Raw genomic sequence first — 21,557 nt, 5'->3', positions numbered from 1 at the left:
TGTTTTGAAATAAATATTCGTCTTAGTGTGTGCTGCATTTGAAATTTATAGCAATGGAATACGTAAGGATATGAATTGAGTCATTTCATTCCTACACAGGCCATAATTTTAAAACTATGTAGCTAGGAAGAAAGACGTAAAATGTATGCAATTACTTTGAACTCTACACCAAGATTAGTGTTTTCAATAGCAGATTTTTATATTGAGTACGTGTACCAGTTCAGAAGGGATTCTTTTAAATTTTTGTCTACCTGTTCCATTGGTTTTTACGTGCTGATTATATTTAGAAATGTCACTGACTTCTTAATATTTTGCATGTATTCAGTTTTATGCTCAGTGTCTTACAACTCAGTAAAATGTGTTTCTCGTTTAAAAAAGAAAAAAGAAGGTAAGAATGGGGAAAATTTCTTCTAAGAATCCATTTCTACACCTCTGAAACAAGCAAATGTCCGATGTCATTTTAATTTGGAAAATTATTCTACCAACTGTTGTAATTCTTTTTAGTAACTTGAGGAAGAAGAGAGTTGTACTTGTGGAAGATGAAGTTTGTTTCGGGAATTCATCCTAATGCGCTGGCATATTCCATGACTACGTTAGGTGCTGGAATGATGAACAGTATCTTTAACTTCTACTATGTTAAGCTTTTCCTAAACCGATACAAAATTTCAGAAGTAGCATTTCATCAAGCACAGGTATTGTACAATGGAATATTTTGATTACCATGTTGTGCTATGTGTCTGTGTTATCACAACGAAGTCATTTTTTTTACTTACAAATTAATTTTAGATGCATTGCAAATAGTTATACAGTAAATTAATTTTAAATTTAGTTAATCCATATGTGTACCATGTGAAGGTACGCATAAAGCACATCATTTTCAGTCTTTAGACTAAAAACCTCCAGACTTCAATTGCTGGGAAGATTTTTACCTTTGATAGCTTGAAGTAATGTTCTAAACTGATCTTGCACCTCAGTTCCATAGATATGTTTGACATGAGTGCTTTCCTATGGACTGCTTAAGTGCTTAAATACTGCTTTTATTCTGCAGATCGTTATCCACATGAGCAAATCGTCATAAATGGTCTCCTGAAAGTAATGGGCCAGCTCATGTTTTGAATTACTTGCTGTGATAGAAGTATCTGGGCTTTGCAAGATGAAAGCCCCGATAGATAAGCTTTTTGAAGGAGTGAAGTTGTAGAGACAGGGGTTTATTTTGCATGTAGTTGGGCACCTGCGTACTCATTCATCTTGGTTTTTCAAAATTACTATAAACCTCTAAATACCTTTAAGGATTTGGTCTGGAGTCTGTTTTGACCCAAGAAGCTTTCATCTTTTTTTAGTCTTTGAACAGAGATTTATTTTAAATAAATATGTTGTGTATTACTTCTGTGTTTGTATAACCTCTGCAGAAAACTCGTGCTAATGATAAATTTTGTTGTGTTTCTTTCTTGTTTGTCACAGGTTGTATTTATGATATGGAATGCCGTTAATGATCCTCTTTTTGGGTATATTCAAGATAACTCCAAATTCGCGTGCTGCTCTAGACGCCAGTTTTCAATTCTATATGGAGCTCCTTTATATGCATTAGCCTTTTTGCTTCCTTGGTTTCCTTGGAAACATTATGAAGAAGGTGACTGGCTAAGTGGTCTTCACCTTATTGTTGCGTTATGTGCTTTTGATGGTTTGCTTACATTTGTGCTTCTAGCACAGTGTGCGCTCTTTGCAGAAATTTCAACAAGACACGAAAGTAGGCTTCAGCTTATTAAATATAACCAAGTAGCAACATTAATCGGATCAACAAGCATTCTCTTTTGTGGTCTCATATCAGATAATATGGAAAACTTTGCCTATTTTCAGTCTTTCGCTGTTTTGGTTGCAGCATTAGCAACAGCTTGTATGTGTTACACAGGCAAATACAGTACTAGTCAATATGAGCAGAGAGAAATTTGTACGGAGAATTCTAATCTGGAAAGCGGTGGTGGGGCTCTCTCCTGGTCCTCTGTAATTTCATTGACCAAGCAGATTATGACAGAGAAAAACTTTTTATTTTTTGTAACAATGAACTTCTTCCAAGTCTTCCACCTAGCCTTCTGCAACAATTTTATGATGATCTTTGCGGATAATCTTATTCCTAAGGATGTCCTTTCTTCCTCAATAAGAAGTATCATATATGGAGCAGGCTTTATTTGTCCTCAGGTAGGCAGTTACACTTTTTTATTTCAAAATATGAAAACATGATATTTTACTAGTTTTCATTGGTTTAAGGTATCTCTTTACACTTTTTGAAAAAATGCTGCATCCGGCACAAGCCATTGACCATACTGAGAAGCAAATGTAGCTCACCAACGCTCTAAAAGCAGAAAGTACCTCTAGTTGCAGGCTAACCAGTTGTAAGAGTAGGGTAGGGAGAAAGGACGAGCAGGCAGGCCGGTAGAATATCTGTTTACAAGAATGTGAGCTGTGAGTACGCAAGGAGTGAATGTTTTGTATCCTACAGGGTTTATAATACCTATGTATAAGGGAATGAAAAACATGGTCAAGATAAAAAGCTTCTAAAAGCAAAATCTATAGAATTCTGGATTCTTTTCTCTTTGGTTTTGATTTGTAATACATGATGAAAGAATAATCTCTTCATCAGGAAGTTTCTCATATAAACTGCACGAAACGCCGGAAAAATTATTAGGTATTAAAAGCATTGCTGAAACGTGGTATCTCAGTCATGGGCACCAAACAAAACTCTAAGCAGCTGCTTTCAGAGAATAATGCATTCCCGTTTATTCTGTTGTTTGTTGTCTTGGTCAGCTACATTTACTGGGTAGAGAGAGAGATAATTTCAAGACCCCAATCAGGGGTGGGGGGAGAAGCAATGAACCGGAAAAGAACAGAGAAAGAGAACCCAAACAAGTAATATATAAGAACAGGGAAAGCAGCAAAAATATGTCCCACAGAATGTAAACACACTTGTCCGCAGTGAATAAAAAAAATCTCCTGTTCATTGCCTTCTGACTGCTTTCACTGGATCTTTTAAAACTTTCAATGTGTTTACTTGTTAGATTGCTCAGAAACTGAGTGTTCTGACTTTCATAGATGCTGATGATGTTAAGAATTTCTGAAAATGAGGGTGTTATGTTCATTCAGTTGTAATGTTTTCACTAAGTAGAATCTAAAAGAAGATACATCAAAGTGAAGCTCAAATTCACAGCTCAATTTCAGTCACAGTTTTGGCTTTTGCATATATAACATACAAATCCTAAACATACCTTCTCTGTTCCATAACTCCTAAATATCTATAATTTCAAATTTTATCCTTGCCACAGGTTTAATATTTTTTTTTCTGTAACTCAGACAGTTAGCTGACGAAGTTTGGAAATCAATCAGAAACTGCAGAAGTTAGGAAAGCTTAAATTTTACATTCAATATATAGCAATCACTACTGTTTATAAAATCAGTGTGACAGTGTGAAACGAATAATCTTTCAGAAAATGCATCTCTCTCTGCTCCCCAGAGACTCTTTGTCTAGAAGGTCACTGACCCGTAGAGAGTTTGCTGTGACCTTATTTTTCTCAGGTTTTGTCCCTTTGAGCTCAAGATATAATAAGTGAATTCTCTGGTGGCAATGTCCTGAACTCCACTTACTGGAAAAGCACCCAACCCATGAAAAATAAAGCGCCTTCTTATGAACTGTGCTTCAGTGCCCTGTACTAAACTAGAATTCAGCTTCTGTCTTGGGTTCCTGTTAGTAGCAGGTGTGAAGAATAAAACCTGCCTACAAGGGAGACCTTGTTGCTGAAGCATAGTCAAACAAATTTATATTTGCATCATTAAGTTAGTATTTTTATTAGAAATATGCAGTCTTAGAAACATGCAGGTAATAAGGAATTTTCTAAATCACAAGTACTTCCTGAGTCAGGGTTATTTCTCAATTATAGGGAGACAAGGTCATGGTTTTTAGAATAATGTGCGTTAAATAATACCTTATATTTCTAGTATAATCACTTTCCTGCAAAATGCCTGAAAAGAGCCAGGGGGAGGAATATCTTTACATTTCTTACAACCAGATTTTTTTTCTTATACCAACTTTCCGGATTTGTTTTACCTCCCTGATCATTGGTTTAAGGGGAAAACTTGAGCTGCTTTAAAATAGCATTTGACATAGTAATCTTTGTCTGACTTTAGCATCCTGGTTTTATTTGTTATGTTAAAGTGGGAACACATGTACAAGGAGAATTGTTTACTGTTCTTCATCTGAATATTACACTGTCTGTAACACGGAAGGAGAAAATGTGTATCTCTATAGAGTCTGTGAGTATTTTTTCTGACAGTGATGAGGACCACATACACGCAGAAGGTGACACAGGCTCATGGAATGAAAAAATGTAATGCATTACAAAATGTCCTATTTAAAGTGGAAAGTGAGGAACAATGTAGAAGAGCTTACTCTTTGTTCATACTATAATCAGCACTTAATACCATTTTCGTGAGTTTGCCTGTCACTAGCTTCTCACATGGATTACTGCTTGCTAAGACTGGTGGAATTAAAATGCAGCCATACGCGTTGTCCACTGGCACCTGCCTTTCTCTACTTGCTAGTAAAGTCTCTAACTTGCTTAGATCAACTGTCTTGGTGAGTTTGCTTTACCAATTTAAAAGTCATGCTTTATTTCTGTTAATGTCAGTGAAAATAGTAGTATCAATTAAAAAGCAATTGTTGAAAATATTTTTGGTCAGCAGTTCAAATGGCAAGATGCTTGTTTTACAGATAATGTACTGCAAAGCTAATTCTTTAATGGATATCAAACATAAAGATCATAAGCATTAAATAATAGTTAGGCAATGTGGGAAACGGTGCTTTTCGCAGGATATAGTAATTCTCAGCTTTGAGTAACAGGAGACCATTCTTACCTGGTAGGGTAGCACAGAATGAGCCAGTAGATAGTTCTTTTTGTTCAATTCCTATTTTTTTGTTTAGATTGAACCTTTTAGAAAGGGTTGGGGCGATTTTTTTTCTTCTTTAATGGGTAGTAATAATTTATGCCTGGTTTGTGCTTTATAGCTCTCCTAATGCTAGATATTGTACTATATCTTTTCACTATATATATGTATATATTATCTTTTCAGTGCCTTGTTCTTCTCAGTCATGCTTCGTTGAAGAAGTTTGGTTATTACAGAATCATCCTGTTTTCCTTTTACTTTGAAGGAGTAGCTGCTGCTGTCATGTTTATTCTAGGGCCAGAACACTACTATCTGTTGGCGTTTTATCTCACAACAAACATGTAAGTAAATATACATCCCTATTAATAGATACGGTTAAATAATTCTAACAGTGGACACTTGCTGTTAATAGCATGAAGATTTTGCACTGCTTTTATAGTTTTCTTTTTGTTCTGTTTCACTTGTCAGAAAAGTTGAAACTCCAGTTACAACTTTTTTCAGCTTTAATTTTATTCTACTGCAGCTTTTAATTTCTGTTTTAAAAAAAAAAAAATCACAAAAATGCCTTAAAAATGAACAATAATTAAGGTTTGCAACCACACACCTCCAGCCACATACCTGCTTTAACATGTGATTCAAGGGAAGCAGAATCTCTTCTCATCCACATAGGCACAGAAGATCTCAGTAGAGGAGCTCTTCAGAGACTTTGCTAGGAAAGCTCAGGCCTCATTTTGTATTGCATGAACACTTGTGTGTTGCACTGCAAACCAAATATCAACATATCAGGTATCTGTTAGGTAACTAGTACTGAGTCACATTTTCACTGGTACTGGGTAAGTATGATGCTAAAAAGTAGTATTTTCACAGACGTGTATATTATGATACATGGAAAACCTTATTTAAAAATAAAGACCTGTTTGTTTCAGAATGTTATTACAGCAATTCAGTTTAATTTTTTAATTTTCTGTTTCATTGCTTGCTTTCTACATGTTCTTTCCTACCTTCCTTTTCTTCGTCTTCTCCCCCCCCACCCCCTTCTTATTTTCAGTATTTCTGTCATGGGCTACTGTAACACTGAATTGTGTGAACAATAAATTTAATTTCATGACCTGCATACTTTATATGATGAAGATACATTTTGATTTCCCAGGAAAAAATTCTAAGGTACCTAAAGACTGTATGTTTAAAGTGCTAACTGTTCAAAGCCTCTCGTAAGTAAAAGCTAATCACACCCAAAATTTAATAAGACATAGGAATCCTAATATGTAAGTTTATGGTTTCAGTTAGGAGTTTGTCAGCTCTGTGTGTGTTTAAATGCATATATATATATCTATGTATAACATACATATATAGGAACGCATATAAAATCTTTTTATTATTCCAGTTCTCCCACTTTTGAAGTTTGTCTTCCATGTAGTCTTTCCAGTAATGCTCATGTCCTTTTCAGATTTCAAGAGGAAATTTTCAGTTTCTTTCTTCTAAGATGTTTCATTTCTCCATGTCATTTAAAATGACATGTACTGATAATCTCAAGCAAGTATTTGTGACCTTTTGCACCAGTGTCCAGGAAAAAAAGCAAAAAAACCTATATTTTAAGTTTGCATATTGATTTTTAATTCTCAATTAAGAACAGATCTAATAATGCTTTCAGAACTGCTGTTTAAACAGATAAATCGGCACGTTTTAAAGAACATCTCAGCTTTGTGTGTTTGCAGAAATGTTGGTGTTGGGCTGTATGTGTTTGAACGTCAGTTACGATTTCATTATGAAACTGTATATAAGAACTATGAACATCTTAAATGTTTTGTCTTTCCTTAGGGTAATTGTACAAGCTTCATTTAGTTTGTTCAACTTGCCTCTGGCAGATATTGTTGATGCAGATTTAATAAAACACAAGCGTAGGTATGTCAGTCTTAAATGTTTTTCTTTAAATACACCATCTATTTGCCATGTTACTCTTTCATAAGTTAGATTATGTCAAAGTAAAGACAGTAAATGATCTTGGATCCTTGACACAGAAGTACTTTTTGTAAGAGCAATTTAGCATATGTAAAGATAAGAACTTGAATAAAGTTTCCTGCAGTTACTTCAGCAGAGTAATTTTATAGATTATTAGGTTATTCCTAGTTTTAATTATACTATGGTATAAGCCAAGTCCTTCAGTTTTTTGTGTGTTTATTTTTGTTAGCTTCAATTGAATTGTTTTGTAACCTTATACATCTATTGTCACTTACGGAATTTTCTGAATAAGGCCTTTCTAACGTGGAAAAAGCATTTAGAAAGCTTTGCCTATGCTACTCAGTGCAAATTCCAAAGTCTAACTAGTTGCTGTTATCTCTCTGAAATTAAAATTGATAAAACATGCTGTGATGTAGCATATTACAACTCGTGGATCTTTTGGACTTTTACCAAAGTGCAGATAACTTCCTGTTGGTTCCATCAATGTGTATATAAGTGCAGATTCAATCCTGGTCACTGTATTAAAAGACTTGCCCCTCAAAGGTGAGAGCTATTGCTTTCATGAAGAAAAAGAATGCCTCCTTTTCTGGCCTCGTGAATGTAAAGTCTTACATTGTAATTAATTTTCCATGCACTGTTCCATCTAACTTAACAATAATTACATGATGTGCACAAAGTTGAACTTCAGTGCAAGTCATTTCAGAATTGGGGCCAAGCTGTATATATACACCCCAGAGGTTTATTACGTTTCATTAAAAAAAAAAAAAAAAAATCATTAGGATAGCTGATCTGGTGTGTGAACTATAAAGTTAAGTATTGTGATAGCATTTGCATATTAACAGGATTTTTATAATTACTATTGTAATTAATATACTAATTTGTTGTTTTCCCTAAATGTTTTAGATCACCACTTTCCTCTATGGTTTTTGGTACCAATGCTTTATTTACCAAGCCTGCCCAATCTTTGGCTCCAATGCTTGTCGTTACAATACTAAATCAATTTGGATATGAGAACCTGAGTAATGAAGATGCTCAACCTGATCCAAGGTGAGTTCAAAAGGGATACTTTAAGTCATAGAAATCAACATGAAATAATGCTGTTATTTAAAAGCACATTAGCCTGCAATTAGTTTGCATCAACTGCACTTCAAAAATATGAGTGCTTTAAAAATATTTTCCAGTTGTTTTTTAATCTGCATAGAAATAGGAATGTTTTCTAGATTTTTTTTTTTCAAGAATAAATTGTTTGTTAAACAATACACATGAGGATATCTACCTAATTTTGAAAAACAACGGATACATTTCAGTAGTTGACCATCTCCTGATCTATTGCAAATAAGAAAAAAAATATATTTTGTGATCACCTAATATCTCTTGTTAAGATACGTTGTCCTGGCTTCTGTGTTTTGTTTATCTTATAAACCTACTTCTTTAAATATATAACCCTAATAGGGTTCCATTAAAATACAGTTTTGTGCGAGAGAAAGCAGTATAATCACTGGAGGGAGGGAATTTGCCTCAAGTAGGAGTATTATTTTGGCTTCAATACTACTTACCATTCTGATGCTAATGATCTCATTGCAGTCCCTGGAGACCTTAATACACAGCGTAAAGCTGTGGTTGCTAGTTAGCACATTGGAAATGCATGGGCTTTTATAAAAACAAATTAACAGGGAGTCAGTCCACTGAAAGGGCCATAGGCTGTTTATTTATGACTAACAAGAGGAAGTGGCAACATAAGGAATACTGAAGTCAGGACTAAAAGGCAAAAATGGGTCCTGATTAGGATTTGCTTGAGAGAGCAGCATGCATATCCTGAGTACTACATAGCCCTCCTAGACGTTGAGTAAAAACCTTAAAAAATCCATAGAAGACAATTGTATATGAACTTTTGCGGAGATAGCTCTTGAAGGAGAAATGCCTGGTTATGTGTCGCCTAAAGCTAGGAGAATGTTTCGTATTTGAGGAACTTTCTAAAAAAAGTATGAGGAAAAGCATGACATAAAAGGACAACAGGTGGTCTTCATAAAAGCATCCTGACGCAAGCAAAGAAGGCTTAAGTTTGAGGCTGTGTGTGAGAACAGTTAATTTTAATTTAATGCATTCTGTAGATAGCCAGCCCATGAGATGATGTGAAGAGGACGTGAACCTCATTATAATGTCAAACAAGATGAGTGATTTTTGCAGAAGAGCAGTAGGTTGAACTGGATGTGGATATGAGACAGCTGAATATATTAATCTTGATGATTCAAAGAAATTCAGATTTGAAACATAAGAACTGCAGTTCTGATTCCTTTCAGACAGAGAAATGATCCCTTTCAATCACAGAAATGATCCCTTTGTGGATGGATTTTAAATCGCAGTAGCTATACATCTTTTTATCCCCAGTAAGCAGCCTCTGAACTATAGCAATAATAAATTTCTTGTATATAGAGTTGAAATACTTTGAATGCTCAATCTCTAAAACCTGTATTTTCATTTGAGTCATGCTGAAATTTGATTTACTCCACTAGGGCAAGGAGCAGCATAAAGAGACAAAGCTGAGATCAGTTAATCAAAGAGCACCTGAAATATGCTCCATATTTCTCTTCCCCATTCCTTCAGAAATAATTTCTTAAATACGAAGCAGTCTGCATGTGTTTTCTGTATATGTATGTGTGAATGTGCATGTCCTTCACTTTGCAAATGGACTATAGTGTGGACATACAGTCCACACAGACCAGACTACTCAAGGTTGTTTCTAGGGAGTCAGTTTGCCCATGGAATGTACTCAGACCATTGACTGAGCTAAAATTACTTATACATATTAAAAACCTATCAGCTGATCTCAGATTTCAGCCATAGGCAGACAGCTAAAATACACCTGCCTCAGGACACAGTTGTTTAGTTGTTTGGGGACAAACAGAAACTGAATACATGAGATAGCTTAAAATATGCTCAAACTGTTTAAAAAAAAAAAAAATCACATATGTGAATTATTTATAATGAAGCATTATGACCCATAATTATGACCTACAATCTCAAGTCTGTCCTTCCTCCTTCTTCAAAGCTGGCAATATCTATTAAGTGTTCTGGAAAGCATTTACTTTATTAGGTGTAGTGGTAGGGAATTGTGAAGATAGCACATAGGACCCTTATTCTGCATTAATAAAATGTTTGGGCCCTGAATAAATATGCCTTAAGTTTTCCAGCAATGTTGTTTCCTGGGAGAAGAGAGAAGAGATAGTCCAAAACCATAAACTATATGCTGAATTCTAAATTACTTATTTTTTTCTTGAACTGAAAGTTAAACCATAGCAACAATGATGGAGCGGCTAATCCTGGAATCCATTTCCAGGCACATTAAGGACAATAAAATCATCAGGAGTAGTCAGCATGGCTTCACCAAGGGGAAGTCATACTTGACCAACTTGATAAGCTTCTACAATTAAATGACTAGCCTGATAGACAAGGGAAGAGCAGTGGATATTGTCTACCTAGACTTCAGTAAGGCCTTTGACACTGTCTCCCATAAGATCCTCATCGAAAAGCCTTTGATCTACGGGCTGGATGAGCAGACAGTGAGATGGGGTGAAAACTGGCTGAATGGCCAGGCCCAGAGCGTGGTGATCAGTGGCATGAAGTCTAGTTGGAGGCCAGAAACTAGTAGTGTACCCTAGGGGTGTATACTGGGTCCAGTCCTGTTTAACATCTTTGTTAATGATCTGGATGATGGGGCGGGATGTACCCTCAGGAAGTTTGGTGATGACTCAAAACTGGGAGGTGTGGCTGACACATCAGGGGTCGTGCTTCCATCCAGAGGGATCTCAACAGGCTGGAGAAATGGGCTGACAGGAACCTCAGGAAGTTCAACAAGGAGAAGTGCAAAGTCCTGCACCTGAGGAGGAACAGCTCCATGCACCAGTATACGCTGGGAGCCACCCAGCTGGAAAGCAGCTTGGCAGAGAAGGACCTGGGGTTCCTGGTAGACACCAAACTGAAAATGAGCCAGCAATGCGCTCTTGTGGCAAAGGCGGCAAATGGTATCTCGGGCTGCATTAGACAGAGTATTGCCAGCAGGTCAAAGGAAGTTGTCCTTCCCCTCTGCTCAGTACTGGTGAGGCCGCACCTGAGGTACTGTGTCCAGTTCTGGGCTCCTCAGTACAAGAGAAATGTAGACATACTGAAGAGAACCCAACAAAGTACCACAAACGTTATTAGGGGCCTGGAGCATCTCTTCTACGAGGAAAGGCTGAGAGAATTAGGACTGTTCAGCCTGGTGAAGCGAAGGCTCAGGGGGAATCTTCTTAATGTATATAAATACCTTAAGGAGGGGTGCAAAGAAGATGGATTCAGGCTCTTTCCAGTAGTGCCCAGTGACAGGATCAGAGGCAATGGGCATAAACTGAAACATAGGAGGTTCCCGCTGAACATCAGGAAACACTATTTTGCTGTGAGGGCAGCTGAGCAGCGGAAGAGGTTGCTCAGGGAGGGTGTGGACTCTCCATCCTTAGAAATATTTGAAAGCAGTTGAGACGCAGTCCTGGGAAGCTGGCTCCGTGTGGCCCTGCTTGAGCAGGCATTTGGGGCAGATGAGCTCCAGGGGTCCCTTCCAGCCTCAACCATTCTGCGATTCTGATTCTGTGAACAAACTTCCAGTATGTAATGATAGTGAAAATATGTGTATGTTACAGTTATAGATGGGCAGTTGCTTTTTATATACAGATATGTCTGTCACATTAGTTTTCTCCCACAGTTATTTCACAGATCCTCTTACCCTTATTAAAGTTCTTTTGCTTTGTATCTTACTACCTGTGTTTAGTTTGGGGGTTTTTGTATGTTTTGTATGTTAATGTTCTGCGAGAGAATGGACAAAAGTACGAGTAGACCATCAGTGGTCCTCTTCTTCCGTAATGCCCAGATGTGTCCCTTATCTTTCCCTCCAGCATCAAAAGTTTGAACATTTGTTTTTTTATTCCTAGCAACTTTCCAGTAGTTCCAGCTGTAGTAAAACACATTTTCCAGCAATGAGTTTACAGCTGAAAATTATGGAAATAAGCTTTTCTTGTTCACATGGATTTTTGTGTAATACTGTCATTTCATTTCCTCATTTCTTATTTCTTGATCTATTGCCTACTCAAGACCACATAGAATGCTGGAGCTCACAAACTTTCTGGGTGACTTCAACTTGCAGGTGCAAAAAAAAAAAAAAAAAGTTTGCAGCTTACTGGGAAGGATGTATCTTTTTCTCCCCTACTTCATTTATCTTCTACATTTGATAGCATGTTATTAGTAGTTATTAGTAGCATACTGCATTCAGAAGTGGGCTTCATTCTGTCTTTGGTGCTTGTTTGCCACTGTATAAAAAGAAAAAAATCTATCTATCAAAAGGTATCTGCTGGGACAATCATATATCTTCTGATTCTTATGCCTCCAGCAGAAGGTCTGTAAGAGGACAGCTGAGCAATTCACACATATGTGTTCTCTGCCTCCATAAAGACGACATTCCTGAGCAGCGTATTAGGACAACTGGCATGTTATGAGTCCAGTTCTTATCCCAGAAGACCTTTTGAGACAATAGCTCATCATAGGCTTAGTGGTTTCTGTTACAGTTGTATTCTGCAGGGCAGCCAAGCTGGTAAGACAGTGAAGAGGTTTTACACAGCGAGTAAAAGTCTAGAAGAAAGGAAAATTCAGTCCCCTTTTTCTTTTGCTTGGGAGGTATTGTGACACCTCCAGGCAGAGAACTAATGTTCATCAGAAATGAGAAAATGCTTATCACAGAGCAGTGATCCCAGTACTGCGTTAGACCAGGCATTCCAAAGACCTACCCTGTCTTTCTCTTCCTCAGTGCTGAAGCCTTTGACCTGACCGTTAACATCATCAACTTCTCGCTTGCCAGTTACCAGTATTTACTTTTGCCTCAATCGTGATGTCTTCTTCCCTCAGAGCAATCTTGGTTTTGCCTCTGGTATCGTAGCTCTGAAGCGTGATTTCTGCTATGAGTAGTGTATGTCTCTTCCAGAAGTCTTGATTTTTGGTGTAACCTTTTTCACACATGAGATTGGCCTATATGTTGTGCACAATTCCATATGTGTTACACATGATTCTGTAAACATTAATATACACATTATACCACATTCTTAGGGAATGTGGTCACTACACATCAGTTAAGCATTTTGCAGTGGAAGCTAGCTTAAGAAGTATTTTTTAATATCCTTAAACTTTGAGCAATAGCTTACAGATTATTTTTTTTCTTTTGATCTGTCATCATAGCAAAGCGTTACCTGCCTCATATGGCTTGGGATTTTGTTTTGTTTGGGTTTTTTTGGTTTGGGTTGGGTTTTTGTTTTGCTATGGAAAAGATATACCTAGTTTAAAAACTCCCTCTTCTGGAGAGCCACTGCAACTACAGCTACTTTTCTTAAAGTGTGTTTTTCAAATTCGTTTTTCAGAACAAAGTTATTTTACAGCAGCTTTTCATTATTCATTGGAGGCACTTAAAACTGTTGATGCTTTCATGTTGAACTACTGGACTACATCGCGTTCTATTCAGAGTTATATTAGGGCGGTTTAGTGAAAGTTTGTATGTTTTATTCCTGTGTGTGCAAAAAATGTAGACATGGAAGTTTCTGAAGTACAGCTGTTATTATGATGAAATCTGAGCTCTGCTCTTGATTTATCCCAGTCCCTTAATGAAATATTTTCCCATTCCTTGTTCTGTGTATTATAGACATTTTTCATAATTCATGCAGTAACTTAAGGCTTATTATTAAGGTAATATTATTTTCTTAAACTGATATTGTTCCAGTAAAACCAAATCAGGATTGCACCAGTCTGAGTGATTTGGCAGATGTTCTTCCTTTTTTTGTCCTTCCTGAAGTCCGTGTATAGATATGGAATAATTTTAGTACTGAAAACTGCAATCCTCTTTAGTGTGCCGAACAGGCAAAGTACGAGCCCCAGCATCCTGTTAACTGTGTCTTAGTCCTGTTTTCATCTTTAGATAAAAGTAATTTGTCTGTCGCCGCCCTGCCGACGCTGCTCGTACGGTTAACTGTTGGCAGTCATGGCGGTGGCGCGCATGATGCGGGCCCTTGTTTACTTCTAGGTGGACTGAAAATGCACTTGAATACAGGCCAGTAAACAACGTCCAAACGGAATTCATTGTCACTGCCAATAAACCCTGGCTGTGGACCCGTGACCGGGTAGTGAACACTTCCAGTCTTAAATGCATTTGCCCAAGTGATTAAGTAATTCACTTATAAGCCTGCAGTGTTTTGTTTTCCTGTGTAGCATTAGCATTACATGACTTGAGATAAGTTGTGATCGTCGTATGAGTGTGTGCATGTACTAAGGAATAAATCTGGGCTATGTCGGAGGTTGCAGGCATTTTTTCTGTTAAATGCAGAACGGCATGCATTGATTCTTTTAGATTCAGAGAAATTCTTAGGTTTTATTCAAAAGCCTGCTCAAGTTAATGAGAGGTTTTTTCCACAGATTTCAGGTTTTTTGGATCGCGTCCATACCTGTTCTGTGAGTCTCCTATCTCATCACTGAATGCTAAGGGGAAAAAAAGGAAAAAAAACAAAAAACAAACAAACAAACAAAAAAAAAACCCACCCAGAAAATAATATAAACTGCCTCATGGAGAAAAAAGTTCATTTAGGGGCTGTTTCTCAGCTTGAATTGATTTTCCTGATATTTAAGTAATTAGAATCAAGTAACTAAAAGAATGCCAGTAGATACTGATTCTAGATACTAGATGAATGCCTAAATGTATGCTTTGAGCTGTCAGAAAGCATACTGCTCATAAAAAAGGAACTCGCTTGACTCCTATATTTTCTTTCTTGATTCATATTTGCTGATGCCTTTATCTCTTATTCATTAGAGAAGACTTAGATGAGGAAATGTCATGCATCCATGAAAATAAATAAGAATGAGTGTTAATTTCACTGGTATTCTTTTTATGGTCTATATTATCTTGTAATCATTTATTTTAAAACAAAATTAAATAAGGCATGATATTTCAAACAGCCCTTTACACCATACCTGAATTGTGTGCATTAATCATGACTGCCATCAAGCACGCAGCAACTATAACACTACAGTGGATAGCAAGTAGCACAGATTTTAACGTAAAGTAATTTTATATTAAAATATTTGCGCCGGTTTTCTGCTTTTCTTTCTCTTCCAGATTTTTTCATTCTCACTAAACCCTTTCAGATGTTCTGTTCTATAATTGGATTATATTGTTTAAATTGATTTCTATGTTACATAATACAGATGCGTACTAAAGTAGTGAACAGGATTTCTTCGGTTGCCTATAGTATACTAAAATTAACTCTTTGTGTGCTAATTATCTAATTTCCTCCCAGCTATTATGAAAGGAGCAAACATAAAATACATATTTGTATGTAGAACTTGAAAATACAATTGAAGTACATTTGATATCTGGGATACTTGCATTTCTTTGTTTAGAACTGATTGTACACAGGAATGTGTAAACGCTGTAGATGTCTATATAATGTGAATGCTTTAAAAATATTGTGAATCGACCATGAAAGTTAATCTTCATCTTGAAAGCTGTGTTTTCATCTTCTTCACCAGTTTGTTTCTAGGTCTTCATGATGCCATGTTCTATTTGATCTGTCTGGTTCCACTTTGCGTTGCAGTCATACAGATCCTGACGTGGACTCCCTTTTCCATCCAGAACAGTCATATGACAGCTGTATGCTAAATATGTAACGGTTGGTCAGTAAATCTTCTGCTGAGCTGTACCACAAAAGAGATAGTATGTTTTAAGTGTGAAAAAGCAAAATTGCATTAAATGGACTATTAAAACAAGTGCAGTTTCAGCCATTTCAATAAAGTCACATTCTTCAGTCTGTATAGACTATAACACAGATCACGTGCAGCCTTAATGCTGAGCCTACGCAGAGTTTTTTTTCTAGTTCAGTTGTTTGCCTTTAGTAATTAAGGATAAAGCCCATTAAACAAATTCATTTCTGGTATATACGGGTCACTGTTAACTCCTTTGAAGAATGGATATGCCTGATCAGATTAAGGAATCCCAACCCAGCACCTGGAATTCAAGGGAACTGTATTTTCTTAAGCTTACTTAAAGATGGTGGATTAATTTTGCCATACTGATAAAATGGCAGATCTCTGAAGTTGGACTGGAAGAGCCTGGTGGACATGCCTCATGGATGGCAGGGAGATGAAGGGAAAAATGTAGATGGTGTCTAGCTGACCAATATCAAGACGAATCTGACAGCTACCCCAGGAAGAGCCAAGAGTAATTAACTGTCCTGTAAAAGTCTGTGTAAGGCTAACGAAGAAAAAGATTAAAGTGCTGTTCAAGAAAGCGTTGCTGGACATGGAAGAAGCTCCATATGTCCTCGCTGGCTTTCCAAATGTCTCTGGTGGCAGGTAGATGCAGTCTTCTGGCTTTAACGGGAAAATTATTTTGAAGGCACCGCATTGTTAGTACTTGGTACAGAATGTCATTGTGGTAAGAAAAATGTTAGTGCCTGGATGTAGCAGAGTTCAGTTAGTTGGACAAATCTGAGCGCACACATATTGAATCAAACTCTAGCTGCTTCGTAACGTTACGCTGGCAAGCTCATTTGACGTGCTGACAGTTGAAGCTAATTTCTGATTACTGAAGTTGAAGTCAGTTAATTTCTGATTAATTCTTACCCAAATCTTTTCAGTTAAGCTTTTAAATGGATCCTGTGATTTTTATGAAATAAAGGGTTTTTGACAAAATTTCAGAAACATTGAATCCTCTCTTCATTTCACACATCTTGTAATGATAAGATACAGTAGCATGTTTACAATACTCCTGTTTAATAAATATTCTTTTTCCTCCAGTATATCCAGCGTGTAATTGTGTAATGATAGATAGCTTAAGTATAATATAATCACTTCATTTTTGTTCTTTGTTTTGCCTGGGAAAACATAATTTTAGAAGCACCTTTCTTAGGGAATGCCAGTCACTTGAAAGTACAAGAAGATGCATTGTATGCATCCCGATTTTTAAAGTGCTGAGTCCGCTCATTTCTAAGGCTCTACGTTTATCGTGATAGGTAACTTGGAAAAGAAAGGGGTGTAAGAAGTTGTCTTGCATTTTGGTGGACGCTAGCATAATTTAATGAAGAGGTTTGAGATTTGAAATACCAGTGGTGAAAAAAATAGTCTTTTGTGACTCAGTTTTTACATTTGCAGAGTAGAAACAACGTTGTTTCCTTGTCTTTGAAGGGCAAAGCGCTTTCAAAGCGATGAGTGAAAAAGTGGGATAGCACTGTTAAATATTTAGAAATCCAAATGAACCCTGTGATAGGACTATGAAGATTTATGTTAAAATGTAAGAAGCCAGAAGTGTGATGAAGTTTTAAGTTGCATTATCTGTTTTTTATCTGTCTTGTCAGAGATACCATTATTCATTTGCATTGTACATGCTAATAGGATTACGTACACATACTAGTGTCACTTGTATTTACATATCCAAAGAATATTTACACAAATACCTGAGCAGATATGGACTGTGTGTTTAGATTCTGAATTTTAAAAGATTTACTGCATCGTATGTATGAATTTTGTGCCTGAAAGGCAGAAGGAGCAAAAGCCAGAGGACAGAAACCAGAAGGAATTAAGTTAATGTAGTCTTTGAATCATTACATGAAACTGTCTTCTCCCTGACAAATCCTTTAAAATGGTAATAAATTACTTAAAATAGTTTTTTCTTTTCTGTTTCTCCATATCCTGGATTTCATATGTTCATCCTATCCTCATAGAATATATGTTTTGATAGGTGAAAATGTTATTGTTCCACAAATAGGGTTTCTTAGATGACTGTGTTTATTACTTAGTTCTAATATTATTAGAACATAGTGTACAACTGGGAGAGTACTGTGCTATACAACAGGAAAACTAGTAAGTGGTTTTAAGAGTCAAAATTATGCCAAGAATTCTTTGAAATTATCGGAATTATTTTTTCTGGAAAATGTTTGGTAAAGATACCATTTTGTTTGCTGAAATAAGAAAGGAGCAAGGGGTGATATAACTGAAGGCACGGTTTGAATTGCCTCTATAAACTGCTGCATCTATAGAATTAAGATAGGAAAAGTAAATAGTCAAAGATTTCTAAGAAAGACAGCCTTAAGATATGAGAGAATAACTGTGTAGAATAAACTAGTTTAGAAAACAAATCTGAGAAATACAAATTATTTAATATGTAAAATATTAATAATTTTGAAAATGTATTATTTCTTATTGTCCCATTTGTCTGTCCTATCTCTCTTGCTATAAGGGCAGAAAAAAACCACGTCTTTCACCGCACCAATAGTCAATCCAAAGGAGGACTGGGAAAACTGCTTTAAATTCAGGTGGTAGTCTTACTACAAGAAGAGAAGGTTGGCAGTATGCCATCATTGACATCGCTTACTCTCCATTTCTCTGTCACCCACTAAACTTTGTTATCCTCTGCTAAACCTACATGATTGTTTTTGGCCATGAATCAAGTAAAGGATGATCAAAGGCAAAAGTTCAGTGTCTACAACAGCTGGTTTGCCTGTTTTCTCTCCTTATTAGCTAATAGCATCTGAGCTTGAAGTGCTGCTGCTGGAAAAATGCCCCAATTTAATCTTGATAATTTAAGAGTGTCTAAAATAGTCTCATAAATGATAAAGAGGGTTTAAGGGTGTATAACACAAAATGCTGTGATAACTTCAGAGAATGAGAAATTTGATGCTTGAATCCCATTCTTAGAGTTTCTCTAAATTCCGAGAATTTGGATCTTAATACACTGAATGAATTTTACTTATTGAAAATCAATAGGTAAAAGCATCTACTAGATTTCAAAGGATGTTACCTAATAGACACTAAAGAATGTTAGTCTAATATAGTAGTAATATAATATATGGTTAGTGATAGAGCGAAAACATTGAATAAATGACAACAGAGCATACTTAAGTAGGAAAAAAATCGATTTATGTTTTGTGGAGCCCACAGGCCTGCCTCTGTTCTCATCTTGTACAAAATGACCTTCCCAGTCTGCTGCCGTGCTGGTGTTGGAACTGCTGGGTAATTTGCGAATATACTGTGTTGACATGGCTGGTAGGGTGTTTCCATTTGAATATGGCTGTACAGCTTAACGGCTCCTGTCCAGAAAGACAAGCAGGAAGGTGAAGGAACAGCTGAGAGAAGCCACATCTCCACAAATACTTCCGAGCCCTTCCTCACAGAATTAAGCCAGATCGGGAAAAAGCTCCGTAGTACGTGCAGTGAAAAGAACTCTAGCTGGTTTTGTAAAGCAACACGGAAGCGAGGCTGGGGGGAGTAGTCGTAGAGAGTTGGACAGACCCACAACGGGGCTTCCTGGGTTACCTTTGGGGAGAGGACTTTAGACAGGCATCTACGCTTGTTCAGCTTGGAGACCTCTTTCGGGTAATTGCTTTCTTACTATTGTTTAAATAAGAGAAAGGAAAAGTTGTTTTATCGCTGTACTCGATCAGGGGAATTGCAGATGTGCATCCTGGAATACGTGAGGCTGTGCAGGCAGCCCTGTCGCCGAGTCCTGCTCCAGAAGACCAGATCTGCCCCAGATCCTTGTGATCACCTTGAAGCAAACGCAGGCTGTCTGAAACCCTTTGGGTATGTTTTGGACCCTTTGGCCTCTAGGGATTCAATTGACTAGAGTCATTTTCCATGAAGAGAAAGAAGCAGCACTATCTAAATAATTGAGGAGAAAGTAGGAAGAAAGCGATTCCTTTTTTTCCGGAAACCCTCTCCCAGCGCAGTAACTGCTTTGAATGACGTACGCATACGCTTACACAACAAGTATTCTTCTGAGGTTGTCCAGCAGTTGGTTGCAGTTGGTTGCAATTCCACCAGCCTATGCAAATGACAATACATCAAAATTATTACTTAAATATGCATGAATAGTGTGTTCTTTCTAACCCGTCAAGAGAAAATTATGCTTAGTGTACAGCTACTGCAGCAGAATATTAATGACAAATGTAACACTGGGGAGGAACTCTGAAAAATATCATTAAAACATACCCAGGTTGTATACTAACAACGCAAGGACAAAAGCTACCACATTTCTTAATTTATTTGGTATGCAATTCATTACCTGTATTTTAGGTGTGGTAAAATTAAGATACGTTTCCCTGTGAACAACATGCAACTAACCTGAAGCAATTTTATTTATTGGTTTACACATTGTGAGCAGATGTCTGTTTAAAAAGCAGCAAATTTAGCTTTTGTCCTTTTGGATTTTGATTATAAAGTTATTTTATTCCTGGAGGGGAAAAAATAAGCTAATCTGACTTTACAAACAAGAACATATATAGAAAGGAGAGTCCTAATCCCAAACCAAATAAAAAGAAATAGACCAAAAAAAGGCATCTTAGCCCATCTACCTATTTGGGGGGGGGGGGGGGGAATCTTCATGTGGAAAACCGTCTAAAGCTCTCATGTCAAAAACTTCCCTCAAGGAGGTTAAACATCAGCGAAACGGAACTGAACAGAAAAATCCTCTGACGGTATTCTGTTGTGGCTCGGGTTTTGCTGATTTCCCAGGATACGCAAGGTTGGATGCGATTAGTGCGTGATCCGAAGATCTTCCAGGCGGGAGCCGAGATCCCGCGGTGGTCTGTGTGGGCAGCGAGGGGCTCGGCCCCCGCCCCGGCGCTCCCACCCACGGGAAGGACACCGACTGCTGCCGGTTGCTAAGAAACGTTTTTCTGAGATTGGAGGTGGTCGCCCTGATGCCGCACTCTGCTGGAATTTGATTAACGGGATCGGCTTTGTCTACGCTGTTGCAATTGTATACAGCGTTCCTCCCTGTCCAGGCCCTCACCCCGCGTCACCCGTGTTTACGGGTGAGAACGGCGGTGCCTGACCCAAACGCGCCGCAACGGCGGCTTTTGTCCCGGCACCGCACGTGCTGCTGTATGAAAAGCCAAACGGTGTTTATCCAGTTTGACCCGTCCCACGTTAAAATGCTCCGCGGAGCGCGGCCCGTCCCAGCCTCGCCCTCCTCCGCGGGCACGGCGCGCGGGCTGCGGACTGCGGACTGCCGCGCTGCCGCTCACGCTCCCGCCTCCGCGGCCACTTCTCCTTCCCCGCAGCCATATCCACGGCTCCGGGGGCAAATCGGGGAGCGACCCACGCCCCTGCCGCGCCGCCCGGGTGGGACGGTGCGCGCCGGCGGACGGGTGAGGCGGGACCGCCACGGGAGCGCCGGGGCTGACCCTGAGCCGTTTACACGAAGCACCGCGACGCCTGAGGGCGCGACGCCCAATGCCGCGTTCCGGTCAGCGGCACGAGACGCCGCCCGCGAGCACGCGCTGCCATGGCCCCACTGACCTCAGGGCGCCGCGGGGTCGGTGCTTCGGGCGCGCGCTCCGCCCCGCGCCCGCTGACCGCGAGACCCCGCGCGCAGGACAGGCCCGACCACACGGGCAGCCCCGCGCGAGGCGCCGCCTTCGCCCTCCCGCACGCGCTGCCGCAGCAGCCGGGAATCTCCCAAACCCGTGACCGCCCCCAGAGTTCCCAACCGCCGCTACAGGAAGGCACCGACTCCGGGGCGGGGCGGGGCGGGGCGGAGCGGAGCACCGGGTACCGGCTCGGAGGGAGCGGGACAGCGCGGGGCGGCGGCCCAGCCCTGCACCGCCCGC

The 21,557-nt window shown here is 38.6% G+C and overlaps 1 protein-coding gene and 1 long non-coding RNA gene across 2 annotated transcripts; one reads left to right on the top strand and one right to left on the bottom strand.

Moving 5' to 3' along the window:
- Positions 1 to 539: 539 nt before the first annotated feature.
- LOC309677679 (transmembrane protein 180-like) lies at positions 540 to 16,648 on the top strand (the record flags this gene model as incomplete). Its single annotated transcript, XM_082490535.1, has 6 exons — positions 540 to 692; positions 1,462 to 2,196; positions 5,119 to 5,273; positions 6,751 to 6,834; positions 7,795 to 7,938; positions 15,481 to 16,648. 6 exons carry the CDS (start codon positions 540 to 542, stop codon positions 15,608 to 15,610), a joined length of 1,401 nt encoding a protein of 466 aa, XP_082346661.1. The 3' UTR covers positions 15,611 to 16,648.
- Positions 14,774 to 21,363, bottom strand: LOC309677680. Its single transcript, XR_014269705.1, has 3 exons — positions 21,247 to 21,363; positions 19,707 to 19,768; positions 14,774 to 15,645 (listed from the first exon to the last, which is right to left on the bottom strand). It is a non-coding gene; the product is annotated as an uncharacterized lncRNA (long non-coding RNA).
- Between the last annotated feature and the right edge of the window lie 194 nt (positions 21,364 to 21,557).

The sequence above is a fragment of the Vanellus vanellus genome (genome assembly GCF_965231255.1).
Source record: "Vanellus vanellus genome assembly, chromosome: 14".
Classification (NCBI taxonomy): domain Eukaryota; kingdom Metazoa; phylum Chordata; class Aves; order Charadriiformes; family Charadriidae; genus Vanellus; species Vanellus vanellus.
This window is presented reverse-complemented; position numbering and strand designations above follow the sequence as displayed.